The sequence below is a fragment of the Neoarius graeffei genome, chromosome 9 (genome assembly GCF_027579695.1).
Source record: "Neoarius graeffei isolate fNeoGra1 chromosome 9, fNeoGra1.pri, whole genome shotgun sequence".
In the NCBI taxonomy this organism is placed as follows: Eukaryota; Metazoa; Chordata; class Actinopteri; order Siluriformes; family Ariidae; genus Neoarius; species Neoarius graeffei.
This window is the reverse complement of record NC_083577.1, coordinates 44,437,934-44,452,631: the sequence shown is the minus strand read 5'-3', so window position 1 is coordinate 44,452,631 and position 14,698 is coordinate 44,437,934. Positions and strand designations below refer to the sequence as shown.

Here is a 14,698-nt window from a genome sequence, read left to right as displayed (position 1 = left end):
TTAATATTGGTAAACCTGTCAGGTTGGGAAGCAGTGGCACTTGTGTGTCGTGTGCCAAATCCACAGCATTCCTGGAACTTTCGCCCATGTTGCATCGAAAGATGTTTCGACATATTGCTAGTGTTCCCACCCCGACTTAAAACGATCATTCTACAGACATTGCGAGTCTCACTGTTGTCCCCGCTCTCTTCGTGAAATGACACTTTGGACTGCTTGTTTCTCTCTGCTATGACGCCTTGTTGCAACTTTCCAGCAGCACAGACACAGAGTTCGACATCACAATGCACGAGTTTTTCCAGTACACAGTCCCAAACAAAGAATTCAACAACAAAAGGAATCGATAAATCTCAGATGCATAGGATTCTGATGGATTGGACAATCTGGATCCGGTTCTCAATTCCCATCGCCATTATTCACACAAATGGTCATTTTGGTAAGAAACAGGTGGTAAGAAAACAGTCAGTCGTGTGTCATCGGACAGATTTCCATTTCCTGAGTCACAGACTTGAGTCAGCTGTGACACGCCCAGTCATAGTCGTCCTATTTTTTTCCTTTTTAAACTTTGCCCTCATTAGACAAGACCAGCTGCTCTGATCTTTCTTTAACATCCATTCTAAGACAGAATTAAAAGATTATTAAAAAAAAAAAGGTTTGCGACGAGAAATGAGAGAGGGGGATTGAGCAGAAAAAGCTAAGCCTGATGGGATTAAAGCCAGACAAAAAGGAAAGGGATAAAGAACATTCAAGAAAAGAAAGATGGCCTGGAAGAACATTCCGTCAGCAAAAAACACTGAGTTAAGGGTTATAATACTACTAATAATTATTACTAATTATTACTAATTATTATTATTATTATTATTATAATAATACTGGTTCTCATAAAGCCAACACTAAGGCGCTTTAACGGAAAAGTTGTGTTTATGGACTCCATGGATCTGTACAGCCAGAACCAGGAGAGCAACCTGATACACAAAACACACCGTTACAATCAGGTTATGGATGTGCATATGAACATGGCTGAAACCTGTTCAGAGCCATTAACAAAATTAGTTCTGCCCATCTCCTACAAGACCCGAGGCTTTACACACACACACACACACACACACACAAAAAAAAAAAAACTACACAGTGATTCAGAGTGAAAGACCTTGAAGACTGCTGGGTTGAAGTCGAGCAATTAAAAGATATTCTAAAACGCAATACGCTTTGGATCTCCTGAGATGGTGGAAAAAATTAACTAGCCATGTTGCCAATGAACCATCCACCTGAGACCATTTACACTGTTCGACTGAATTTAAGCAAGCTGTTTTTTTTTTTTTAAATATAAGAAAGACCCCACCCCTCTGGTAAGAGCGCCAATAAACAAAGCAAACTGGATTAATAGATCCTCAGCCAGAATGAAATGGAGCTAGAAGGCGGTATGATGAACGTTCAACTGCTGAATTGTGGAGGACTAGAAACAAATGAACGACTGGAACAGCCAGTCAATAAATTCCATCAGCTCTTTCTGTTAAAGGCAAACTGACAGACCCGACCTTCGCACAAGTTCAGCTTCAAGGAAAGCTCCACCCTGAAACATTCAATATGTTTATAAAGATATACTTATGTCATTTCTATCTATGATGTTTCATAGGCGGGGGTGGGGGTGGGGGGGATGCATCGAGTCAAAGAAAGAAAGAAAGAAAGAAAGAAAGAAAGAAAGAAAGAAAAACAAAGAAAGAAAAAAGAAAAAAAACAAACAAAAAACAAAAACAAAGAGAAAAAAGAAAGAAACAAAAGCAAAGAAAGAAACAATGAAAGAGAAAAAGAAAAACAAAGAAAAACAAAACAAAAAAGAAAGAAAAAGAAGGAAAAAAGAAAAAAGAAAGAAAGAAAAGGAAGAAAAGAAAGAAAAAGGAAGAAAGAGAAACAAAGAAAGAAACAATGAAAGAGAAAAAGAAAAACAAAAAAGAAAGAAAGAAAGAAGGAAAAAAGAAAGAAAGAAAGAAAGAAAGAAAGAAAGAAAGAAAGAAAGAAAGAAAGAAAGAAAGAAAAAAGGAAGAAGAAAGAAACAATGAAAGAGAAAAAGAAAAACAAAGAAAAACAAAAAGAAAAACAAAAGAAAGAAAGAAAGAAAGAAAGAAAGAAAGAAAGAAAGAAAGAAAAGAAAGAAAAAGAGAAAAAGAGAAAAAAAGAAAAAGAAAGAAAGAAAAGAGAAAAAGAAAAAGAAAGAAGAAAAGAAAGAAAAGAAGAAAAGAAAGAAGAAAAGAAAGAAAGAAAGACTTTTTTCCATCCCCATCAGTCCCAGTGGCATTTGACATCCAGTGTAAGCGGTGGAGACAGTAAAGGCTCGACTCCAAATTCCAGAATGTGCTGGCGCTGTGTGACGCCGTTGGACCGAGCTACGGCAGAGACCCGACTTGTATAGCTGGTGTTCTACAAGAGGACAAGCTCGAGGTCACTGAAACCGCTGCCTTCCCGAGTGTTTTTCCCCCTTAAGCATTCCTGAGCAGGTGTGTATAGTTGTTGAATCAAACCCCACCACCGCACAACTTTAACCCTTTCACCACCGTAGACCGCTATTCCAGCCTCACTGTAGACGGGAAACCCCGTGTATTATATTATATAATGCCAACTGGTTGAGCAATCAGATTCCCTGGGATTTCCTACAACGTGATTTAGATGAGCACAATGTTGTTTTATGTTAATTAGGCTCACACAGCTTTCTTTCGGTAAATATTAGTGGATCAAATGCAAGTTTACCTGTGTTCAGTTTACGGTCATGCATGTTACATATTCTCAAAGCAGAATTCCTCTCGTATGTCACTATGGCACACACTGCAGTTCACTATATTTTGGTTTAAATGGGAGTTTAAGAGACTCTTCATACTGTACTGGGTGAGTTTCAGGTGATGGAACATATTTGTAGTGCTGCTGCCTTTCGTGATGACAGGTTTTGTTTTGTTTTTTTTGCACACTTTACAAACTGGCATTTGCTGTCCCACGTCCTCCTCGCGATATCCAAAAAAATGCCAGTTGACTGACCCCTTACTAGTTCTTTTAGGAAGTAATTTGTCGCTGAAATTGCCAGAGCTTACACGGTAGTCTATGCAACACCAGCGATTGCACGAACTGAGTCAGCGCTGTAAACCGGAACCAGGAAATCTTCCCGCCGGCAGTGTTGCCAGATACTGCTAACGTTTTCCAGCTCAAAATATGTTAAAAACCCGCCAAAATGCACTTAAAACCGCCCAATCTGGCAACACAACCGAAACTAGAAAATCTTCCCGGAAGTTCCTTTCAGCACCGAGATGTCACCCGGGATTGGTTGGCGAGTGCGTGACGTTATTGTTTTCTTTACCCTTAGGCAGCCTCTCACGTTACTGCCTGAGGGACAGAGAGAAAACCACCGGAAAAGGTTTTAAACAAACACGAAACAAACGCAAGTCAGAAGATGACCATAAAATACTCGATAGTTACGATATAATAATTTTATGTATCGCACACAGAATTTTCGCGATATATCGAGTATATTCGATATATCGCACAGCCCTATATGCAAGCAATGCATTTGCTTGGCGTTTTCACAAAGGGGAAATAAATCAGTTGAAATTTAGGCTATTGGCCTATTCCCCATCACCACATCTGTTGTCTGATTTTCTTACTTTAACTGAATTGTGATAGAAGTACATGTAGATAACAAGAAAATACTTGATTATTCTCTGAAACATTGATAAAAGCACCTGTCTGAGCCATGGTTTGACCCGGTGCATGTTTACGGTACATCAAAACGCATGTGCGTGCACGAGTATCATGGTCACGCGCAAAGGGTCCCGGTTTTAGACTCGAGAAATCTGGTCACCTTACTATCAGCACATCGTCCAGTAGCATCGTGGGTAAGGTAGAAAACGAACAAGCCAAAAAAAAAAAGATTAAACTAAAATGTTCATTTGGAATTTCCTTACAAAATAAATCTTATGCGGCGGCACGGTGGTGTAGTGGTTAGCGCTGTCGCCTCACAGCAAGAAGGTCCTGGGTTCGAGCCCCGGGGCCGGCGAGGGCCTTTCTGTGTGGAGTTTGCATGTTCTCCCCGTGTCCGCGTGGGTTTCCTCCGGGTGCTCCGGTTTCCCCCACAGTCCAAAGACATGCAGGTTAGGTTAACTGGTGACTCTAAGTTGACTGTAGGTGTGAATGTGAGTGTGAATGGTTGTCTGTGTCTATGTGTCAGCCCTGTGATGACCTGGCGACTTGTCCAGGGTGTACCCCGCCTTTCACCCGTAGTCAGCTGGGATAGGCTCCAGCTTGCCTGCGACCCTGTAGAACAGGATAAAGCGGCTACAGATAATGAGATGAGATGAGAATAAATCTTATGCCAATAAAGACCATATGCTAATTATACAGATTAATATGCAAGTCCTTCAGAGTGGATATTCTTTTGAATGATCAGAGACAAAATCAGATGTACAACGTTTTCACTGATAAAGAACTGGAGTTGCTGTGTTGAGAGAGTTTTGTCTATTAAGTTTTCAAAAGCAGAACTTCAAAGTCCGTTGAAAGTTAGGGTTTTTTTTTTTTATAGCAGAAACTTCTTGCAACCCAAACATGAGCAGCTGCTCTAATCTCGAGTTCAACACTCTGGTTTTACAGTCTAACAGATGCTTATTAACACCAAAGCGCGTATGGAGGTATCTATTCGAGTCTGGACTCTCCTGCTGGTCTTTTTCGAGCGGATTCACAAAATTTACTGTGATCTCCCGTGATACCTCTCTATTAGAAAAAGAAGAAAGAGATTTACAAAAACAGGCATCTGTGCAGTCTTTCAGCTGTGCAAGACCAAACAACACACACAGTCTTTGAGAGCCAGTAGTGCAGGCAGGACGAGGACACGCTGCTTCCTCCCTGTGTGTGTGCGAGCAGCTGGGGTCACAGCTGCAGTGCTGCGTGTGCCTCAAAGTAACTGTGTGTCCAACTTCTGAAGTAGCGTGCATGTCTAACATTAAGGAAAAGTAGGAGGAATGATTGAGTAGATTAAGCCCTAGTCTAATGGAGACCAGCGCAGAAAAGGGGAAAGAAAAATGCTTTTAAGCACAGTTCTTGAGGAATGTAATTACGGGGGCACTGATGTGTGCGCACTGTGGTATAGAACAAGGAAAAGGCGTTTTAGTTGGTTACAGCAACAATCACCAGTCAACAACTGCTGCATATTAGTTGTGATAGAAATACGCACGTGCACACACAAATGGAGCAGAACTGGCCAAGCTTTTACTAGCGTGAAGAGAGTCCTGTGCCCAACAGAGGTAATATGGGAACACTGTATGTGGAACACAGTACATGTCTGTGTACAGGGAACATGGATAATGAGGTGTGTGCGCGCGCGTGTGGCTACATATAGTAGTACAGGGCTGCACAATTAATTGAAATTAGGGGTGTTCACACGGCAACTTTTACTCCGGTGTAGCACCGGGGCTGCCCCGGTAGAGCGTTCACACAATACAAAGTTATACCGGTGTAGCCCCTGAAAGCTGCTTAAACCGGTGCAAATCTAACCCTGCTCCGGAGGTGGTTTAAAGGAACAGTCCACCGTACTTCCATAATGAAATATGCTCTTACCTGAATTGAGACGAGCTGCTCCGTACCTCTCCGAGCTTTGCGCGACCTCCCAGTCAGTCAGACGCAGTCAGACGCGCTGTCACTCCTGTTAGCAATGTAGCTAGGCTCAGCATGGCCAACGGTATTTTTTGGGGCTGTAGTTAGATGCGACCAAACTCTTCCGCGTTTTTCCTGTTTACATAGGTTTATATGACCAGTGATATGAAACAAGTTCAGTTAAAAAAATTGAAACGTAGTGATTTTCTATGCTATGGAAAGTCCGCACTATAATGACAGGCGTACTAACACCTTCTGCGCGCTTCGGCAGCGCATTGATACGGAGCTATGGAAAGTCCGCACTATAATGACAGGCGTACTAACACCTTCTGCGCGCTTCGGCAGCGCATTGATACGGAGCTCAGATATCAATGCACTGTCGAAGCGCGCAGAAGGTGTTAGTACGCCTGTCATTATAGTGCGGACTTTCCATAGCTCCGTATCACGTATTACGCCTGTCACTCTGAACTCAACACAATGAAGGCTACAATCAAGGAGATGGAAGGCGGGTTGAATACGTGTTCAGACGAGGTGACGGCTTTGCAGACTACGGTATCCGAACTGAAAGCAGAGGTGAAGGGGCTTCGGCAGAAATGTGAGGATATGAAGGGAAGATTAAGGAGGTGCAACATCAGAATCCTGGGGGTGGCAGAGACGAATGGTTCATGCTCCACAACATCGGTCTCAAATCTGCTGAAAGAAGCGTTACATTTGGATAAGGATGTGCTCGTGGACCGCTCACATAGGAGCTTGGCACCGAAGAGATCAGATGGGAAACCGCGCGCCAGAGTTGCTAAGCTCCACTACTATCAGGACTGTGTAGAGGTGCTTAAACGTGCCCGCACCAATACCCAAATCCGATTCAACGGGGAGACAATTGCCATCTTTCCGGATTACACCGCAAGCGTCGCCAAAGCCAGGGCAGCGTTCAACGACATGAGGAAACTGTTGCGCAACCGTGTCCGGTATGGCATAATGTTCCCAGCCAAGCTGCGCATTATGCACAACGGAGAGGAGACGGAGTTCACGGATGCAGTCAAAGCGATAGCCTACGTGAAGAATATTACCCAAACAGAGGTCTGAATGTGAGACTGAGTTTTACTCATGTAGCATTTAGAGCTGTATAACTTACCTACCCCAAGGAAACAATATTTTTTTATTTTTGTATTGTGGCAAATGAGAAGCAAGTGACACGCTATGTTCATCGTTCTGTTGATAGCAGGGCTTGCAGAGCGATGAACAAGCTTTTTATCTGCAGCCTATTAAATAAAATGGGCCAGTCGAGCAGTAATGTTAGTCCAAGACGGTAGCAGAGACGGTTTCACAAAGGCAGCAACCGCCACGGTCAAATGGTGACGTTGGAGTCTTGTTCTCAGACTCGACTCGAAATTTTCTTTAAATGACTGACTTGAACATTGCGGACTCGAGACTGGACTTGGAGTTTAGTGACTCGACTACAACACTGCCCTAGGTACAAGAGATAAATAGTGAATAGGAAGTTTGTTGGCAAGGTATAAATAGATATGCACTGATGGTACAGATTTGTAGGCCTCATACTGTATATGGAAAAGTATTTACATTAATGCTAAACATTTTTATCGCATCTCATATCATTGTACTGCTATTACAACTTTATGGCAATAGCATTTTTATGTCCATCCTGTCCTACATGGTTAAAGGGAAGAGTTGTAGGAGTCTGAAACATGCAATATTGGGTCAAGTTCATGTTCTGTCCACTTCTGAATGCAGCCGTCTCTACAGACAGATGAGCTCTCGCCACTCAGGAAAGAGCTGGAGTCTGGTGAAAACTACCCTGAAATTTTACGAGTGAGGACTTCAATTAACTCGACAGATTCAAAATCAGGCATTAGCCCAACTGGAAGCTGCTTCGACAGCCATTTTTTTATTTTTATTTACTCAGATCAGATGTTGTGATGGGCTTCATAGACGTTCAATTGGCGATGACAAGTAAATAAGCAACTACAGTGTGTGAAATGGGAAAAGCCTATGAACAGATTACTGATAACGATTCTAAACCCATATCCACAAATCATCTGCTACAGGGGAAATGTCAGTCTGAATCTGGGAAGAGAACAAAACTGAAAGCCCATGTGATTTACGATGGTTTAAAACACGTCTGGGTAAGTTGGAGCTGGATGGATTAATCAGTGAGATTGAGGAAAAGCTTCAGCAGAAGCATGATGAACAACATTACAAGCAGCAACATAATGAAAGTCCGAGTGAGTGTAACAGATGTACCCACTGGCTGTCTGGCCCCAGTAGCCTGTATAAAGGCACATTTTCACCATAGGAAACTTTTCAGGAAGTCGGGTACTTGTTCAGGAACTTTAGGCCCTTCAATAAACCAAGGTTGCAAGTTAGGGTGCATCAGTTGCCCCCTAAAAATGAAAAGTTCCTCCGATCATGATGCATTTTTGTTTTTATGTTCCTTTTGGTAAGAAAACACACTGGGTGAAATATTTTGACAAAATTCAAAAGTTTAATGGTGGCACCAGGAGCTCAAAGTTATGGAAAAAGCTGCTATTTTATGACTTTTATGACAAAATTTCCATCACTTTTCATGAAACATTATGGCACTTTATAGAGTATACCAAATATCTTAGATCCATATTTTTAGTACATATTCTAAATCTATTATCAAGCACAGTTTGAGTTTCAGCTGTTCACTGAATCATTGTTCAACTACTTTTAAACAATACAAATGTATTATGAATCACATTAATGCTTCTCGATCCCTTGCAAAGGTTCTTAACATGATCTCTGGCTCACAAGAAATCAATAAATGGAGTCCGACATTGTCAGGGTTTTTTCTAGAAAAATTTAGTATGAAGGCGCTCACCATGGCGAGGGAGCGAAGCGGGGGGGGGGGGAGAGATGGTGCCGGTTGTCCCCCCCCGCCGTGCAAAGCCTTTGAAAAATGCTCCAATGGGACATTCTGAGGCTGTCTGAGAGGGAAATTGTAACAAATTGTCTGTCAACATTGAAAAAGAAAGAAGTAAATCTTCTTCTGCCCCGGACAGTCTTTGGCTTTCTTCCGTTTCGTGCCGCGGGATGACATCTTTAAATGCCCAAGTGTCTACAAAAACAACTCGCGAACTACTTCGGTCAAAAGCTCCAGTGCCGGTGGGTGAAAGGTCATTCAGTCTCGAGAAATCTCGCTCTACAAGTCAGCCGACCTTGTATGGAACCCATGTCAAATCTCGCGAGAGCAACCGCAACAACAACTAAACAACATGGCGCCTCAGTCTGAAAAACGTCCATTCGGATTGTTTTTGCACCGTCTGGCGGTGTATCTACTATGATTGGAATATTTTTGGAGCAATTATAACGTATTTGATGATCAGACACATTGTCACGTAGTGTTGCTGGGATGTTTTCACGGAGTCGGTAAGGGGGCGCACGCCGAGAGTAAGAGGGCGCAGCGCCCCTGTTCCCCTGTTTAGACGAAAGCCTGATTGTGATTCAAACCTTACGTGTAAACATAAAATAAGTGTTTTTTGGCAAAAAAAAAAAAATGAACCTCATGGTGCCACCATTAGACTTTTGAATATGGTCAAAAAATTTTACAGGATGTCTTTATTGGTGAAAAGGAACACCCAAACAAAAACGCATCAGATTTTATGAAAGTGACGGCAACTGATGCACCCTACTGCAGGTCCAGGAACTATTTTTGTCTGCACCAGTAATTTTCTGCAGGAACTAGCTGAATGGTACTTGCTGTACTGCTACTGTTTGGACATTTTAAATGCAACAAAGCAACTTTGCTCTCCTCTTCCATACTGGCCATGTTGCCGTACTTTGGCCTCATGTGAAATGACATAACTATCAATAACGATCAGTTTGCATCAAATCTGTCATTTTACAGAACAGTCCCAGTCCTTACACTGCGATGGGAACACCAAACAGGAACTTGTCCTGGAATGGTCCTCTTCAGAATATTTCTGGAACTCTTTAGCTCCCCAAAAGGGACTGCAGCCTCGATGGAAACACACCAATTTATTCACTGGAGGAGAATTTGTAACAGGAACGTGCAGTGCTCTGCCTTCCCTTTATTCACCTTCATCATAGTGTCATAGTCAATGGACCTGATCAGCCTCACTGAGCACCAGCATGCATGCCGCTAAAGGTTATTTAGATGACAAATGAACAAATCCATACATGTAGTTATGCTCGGCAAGTTCGAAAAATGACTCAAAACACAGCACATTAATTTCTGGACTTGTGAATAGCTTGAGTGTGGACACTTTGTCTCCCCCCCCACTCCTCTAAGGCTTTTCTGTTTGGTGTTTTGTCAAGAAACTGTGTGCGCGCACACACGTCCCTTACTTTAATCTTGACCAATTCCCACTCAACATGTTTTCCACTAGAATACGACAACTAGTCGAGATAGCTTTCACCTGGGAGGGTGAAGTCTCTCAAACTGCTGTCTCACAAGGCAGTAGAACACTCATACCCCCTTTCAACCAACAGGGAACGGGTTCTTGAACTGGCTCCATTCAGGATTCTTTCAACCTTGGTGCCAACTAGCGAACTGGCCCACATTTTCACCAGTTTTGAGTCAAACCATTGGAATTAAGGACGCATCATGAATGGAGGGTGTTGTACATCGGGAGTAAACAGTAGCAGTAAGATGGCAGAGTGCACTGATTACCTGTTAGCTTTTGTTATGGAATTGAAGATATTTGTTTTGGTCCCTTTTTTCTGAAGATGCGTCCTTTTCTATTGTGTTTTCCATTGCTATGCTACGCTTCCTCTCCAAACTAATGATATGCCCACTGAGGTCATGGTTTGTGCACTGGAAAAACCGGCTGGGTTTTGGTTCCAGATGGGAACCAACTTTTCAGATTCTCATCTCATATCATCTCTAGCTGCTTTATCCTTCTACAGGGTCGCAGGCAAGCTGGAGCCTATCCCAGCTGACTACGGGCGAAAGGCGGGGTACACCCTGGACAAGTCGCCAGGTCATCACAGGGCCGACACATAGACACAGACAACCATTCACACCCACGGTCAATTTAGAGTCACCAGTTAACCTAACCTGCATGTCTTTGGACTGTGGGGGAAACCGGAGCACCTGGAGGAAACCCACGCGGACACGGGGAGAACATGCAAACTCCACACAGAAAGGCCCTCGCCGGCCACGGGGCTCGAACCCGGACCTTCTTGCTGTGAGGTGACAGCGCTAACCACTACACCACCGTGCCGCCCCCTTTTCAGATTCGGAACCTATTATTTATTTATTGGTCAAAATGCTCCAAAGGGCTCAAAATTTGGTGTGCGAACACGAACGGAACCCATTCCCTGTTGGTTGAAAAGGGGTATCAGAGGAAAGCACCAAAAACATCCTTCCACAGACTTGTAGACACCCATGACTGGCCTGCGTCTCTGTGATTGACAGGGGACAGAGAGTATGCCACCCCTTGCACAAACAGAGCATAGCCAATTTTTCCTCTCTTGCACTCCTCGCTATGGATGCCTGTGGGATTGTCGTGATGAGTTGAACACACTTCCATTGCGCCACACCAAGTTTCTTCCCCAAAAATAAGTTAAAAATAAATCCTATTCTGTGTGGAACATCAGTTCAAAGTAAACAATCTTTTTGCTTAGAGCCCAACGAGTGTTTTTCCCACCAACAACTCCTCCTCATATGGCATGCTGATAGAGTGCTTGCAAAAAAAAAAAAAAAAAATTCAACTCTCTTAAACATCATCACACTCGTCTGGATTATAAGTTACACTGATATTTTGGGCAGGCATATTTTATTTTAAAAGACTGACCCTCAAAGTTAATTAATTTAAAAGTGATATTGGTTTTATATAAGGAACTAGAAAAAGCACTCAAAGCACAAACCTCCGCCAAGAATCCTTTAAAAAATTCTTGGATCCAGATGGTGATCTGGATCACCGCCAAAAAATGTAATGGATTGTTACTTGTGCCCAGTCACACCTCTGGAAAAGAATTCAGAGCAATCCGTTCATAACTTTTGCCGTAATGTTGCTAACAGACAAACCAACCAACCAACAAAACAAACAAACCAACGCTACCGAAAACAATCTCTTTGGCAGAGGTAAATATTCTCATCTCATTATCTCTAGCCGCTTTATCCTTCTACAGGGTCGCAGGCAAGCTGGAGCCTATCCCAGCTGACTACGGGCGAGAGGCGGGGTTCACCCTGGACAAGTCGCCAGGTCATCACAGGGCCGACACATAGACACAGACAGCCATTCACACTCACATTCACACCTACGGTCAATTTAGAGTCACCAGTTAACCTAACCTGCATGTCTTTGGACTGTGGGGGAAACCGGAGCACCCGGAGGAAACCCACGCGGACACGGGGAGAACATGCAAACTCCACACAGAAAGGCCCTCGCCGGCCACGGGGCTCGAACCCGGACCTTCTTGCTGTGAGGCGACAGCGCTAACCACTACACCACCGTGCCGCCCGGTAAATATTCTGTGACAGAAATTACTGAGTGCCATTTGCGCAAGTATTCAACTTGCTATAGTTCACACAGATGAAAGATACGACCCTAATCAGGACACAATTGGCTTACAACTGGCCTCTATCTTATGGAATCAATTTTGTGCCAAAATGTTCATACAATACTTTTGAAATATCAAACAAAAACGATAAATCAAAATACAAAGTCATTTTTCTTAGACTGGCAAACAAATTATTCGTGTAATCGTGCAAAATATCAGTCTATTACTCTTCAGAAACCTTTTATTTTTGTTCCGTGTCTTTCTCAGTTTTGCTTGACATAATTTATTTTGGTTGCGATTCCAGCTTTCTCGTTTGCGCTCCCTGACTTTTTGCTTGCAGTTTTGGCACAAACGTCACGTGTGGGTGGGCTGTCCAGGAGTGCATTCCCATTGGCTAACTTGTGTTTGACTGACAGCTACGCTCAGCCATTCCCTACTCGGATTCTGGCGGACTGTTTGACGAGTGACCGATCCATTGATGGTAAACAAGGATCGAGTGGACTTCAGTGGCGACTATGATATTGAATTAATTCAACAAAGTGTAAATTCAATATCATAGTCGCCACTGAAGTCCACTCGATCCTTGTTTACCATCAATGGATCGGTCACTCGTCAAACAGTCCGCCAAAATGCAAGTAGGAAATGGCCGCAACAGCCTCCGGGGGAATGGCAGAGCGTAGCTGTCAGTCAAACACAAGTTAGCCAATGGGAATGCATTCCTGGACAGCCCGCCCACACGTGAAGTTTGTGCCAAAACTGCAAGCAAAAAGTCAGGGAGCGCAAACGAGAGAGCTGGAATCGCAACCAAAATAAATTACGCCAAACAAAACCGAGAAAGACGCGGAACAGAAATAAAAGGTTTCTGAAGAGTAATAGACTGATATTTTGCACGATTACACGAATAATTTGTTTGCCAGTCTAAAAAAATTGACGTTTTTTTGTATTTTGATTTGTCGTTTTTGGTTGATATTTCAAAAGTATTGTATGAACATTTTGGCACAAAATTGATTCCATACTATCTGGGAATCATTATTTAAAAAAAAAAAAAAAAAACCAGAGTAAAGGATCCCCTTAATTCAAGTACCACTAGTTCAGTCTGTGAATCTGAAGGAAAGCTGTGAAAATGCACCAGTCAGCAATATCAAAATCTCTATTTAACTGGCCTTTATGAGGGAGTGGCTAGAAAGAAGCAATTACTGAAAGTGCGGTGGGGGGGAAAAAAAAAAAAAAATCAAGGTATGCCTGGAGCTTTGCCACAAAGCAAGAGTGACCCAGCTAAAACGTGTGATAAAGTTTTATGGTCTCAGGAGACAGACATAAATAAATAAAATTACACACAAATAAATAAATGGGAGCATTTTGGCCAAAATATAAATATAAAATTGAAAACGTCGTGTGGCACAAATAACACTGCACATTCAACCAACACCATCCCTAAACTAAAGTATGGGGATGGTAGCATCATGCTGTGTTGATGTTTTTTCTCACAAGGACTTGGGAATGATGTTAAAATTGAAGGACAGATGAATGCTGGGAAAAAAAAAAACCCACAGACACAGAGCAAGACAATTTCATTTCTTACTCCGTAATCATTTTAAAATTAGTACAGGTAGTCGTCGACTTATGACCTATGTGACTTACGACCGATCGACTTTACGACCGTCTGGTTATGACTGGCAAGTGTTTCCCAGCTGAGCGTACGACAGTTTCCGCCCCAGCTCCTGGCAGCACCTCTCGCCGCGTACAACAGTTTCCGCCCCAGCTCCAGGCACATGCGCAGTCTCTCTCGCGCTCCCTCAAGCACTCTGTCATACAGTTTCCGCCCCAGCTCCTAGTTTATGAAACGAGCAAATCCTCCAGCCAGCCCGAGCGCTGCAACAGCTGATGATGACGTAGACGACCCACAGCCAAGCACCAGTGATGCCAGCGGTCACTAAATTTTGTATTTTGCCATGTTTTACATTTGTATTTTGGTATGTTTCAAACTAAAATGTTTTCTATTTTTCACGCCTGTATTTCGTATTTTTTGTTTTGCACATATTAAACGAATTGTACTGTACGCAGTGTAGTATGCAGTGTTTGACTTAAACCAAATAACGAGCCAAGGTAATGAAATAAGAAAATGTTGATAAAATAAGACTTTAAGATGATTACAATATCATTACACATCACGATATACTTGCGTTCATTTAACATAGGCCGACTTACGACCAGATCGGTTTACGACCGGTCAGTCGTAACCAAACGCAGTCGTAAATCGATGACTACCTGTATAGGTAATCGTATGGAGCCAAGTAAAATTAAGGATTAATTTCACTTCGCGACTCGGGCAATTTTCAAAACTTCGAAATCACGAGTGAAATTGATCCTTAATTTTACGAGGAACCATGCGATTACTTGTTTATAATATATAGGGCCAAATTCATACTTCGGAAGCCATTCAAGTTCACATTTGTCATTCACGTTTTCTGAACCAAATCAGGGCGCGAGACTATCTTGCACGTTTGAATCAGTTTCTAAAGCGTCTTTCATCATGACACCAAAAAAACTGCGATAGCACCTCGTC

At 42.7% G+C, this 14,698-nt stretch overlaps 1 protein-coding gene across 2 annotated transcripts in view; it reads right to left on the bottom strand.

Moving 5' to 3' along the window:
• igsf3 (immunoglobulin superfamily, member 3) overlaps positions 1 to 14,698 on the bottom strand; it is a 293,816-nt gene that overhangs the window by 235,593 nt on the left and 43,525 nt on the right. The window contains exon 1 of one of the 2 annotated variants that reach the window (XM_060929571.1): positions 16 to 196. The exons of the other annotated variant lie outside the window; for it this stretch is intronic. Within the exon in view, the coding sequence (XP_060785554.1) occupies positions 16 to 88 (73 nt within the window). The 5' untranslated portion in view covers positions 89 to 196. Of the gene's footprint in view, positions 1 to 15; positions 197 to 14,698 lie in introns of those variants that run through there. 2 annotated transcript variants of the gene reach the window in all.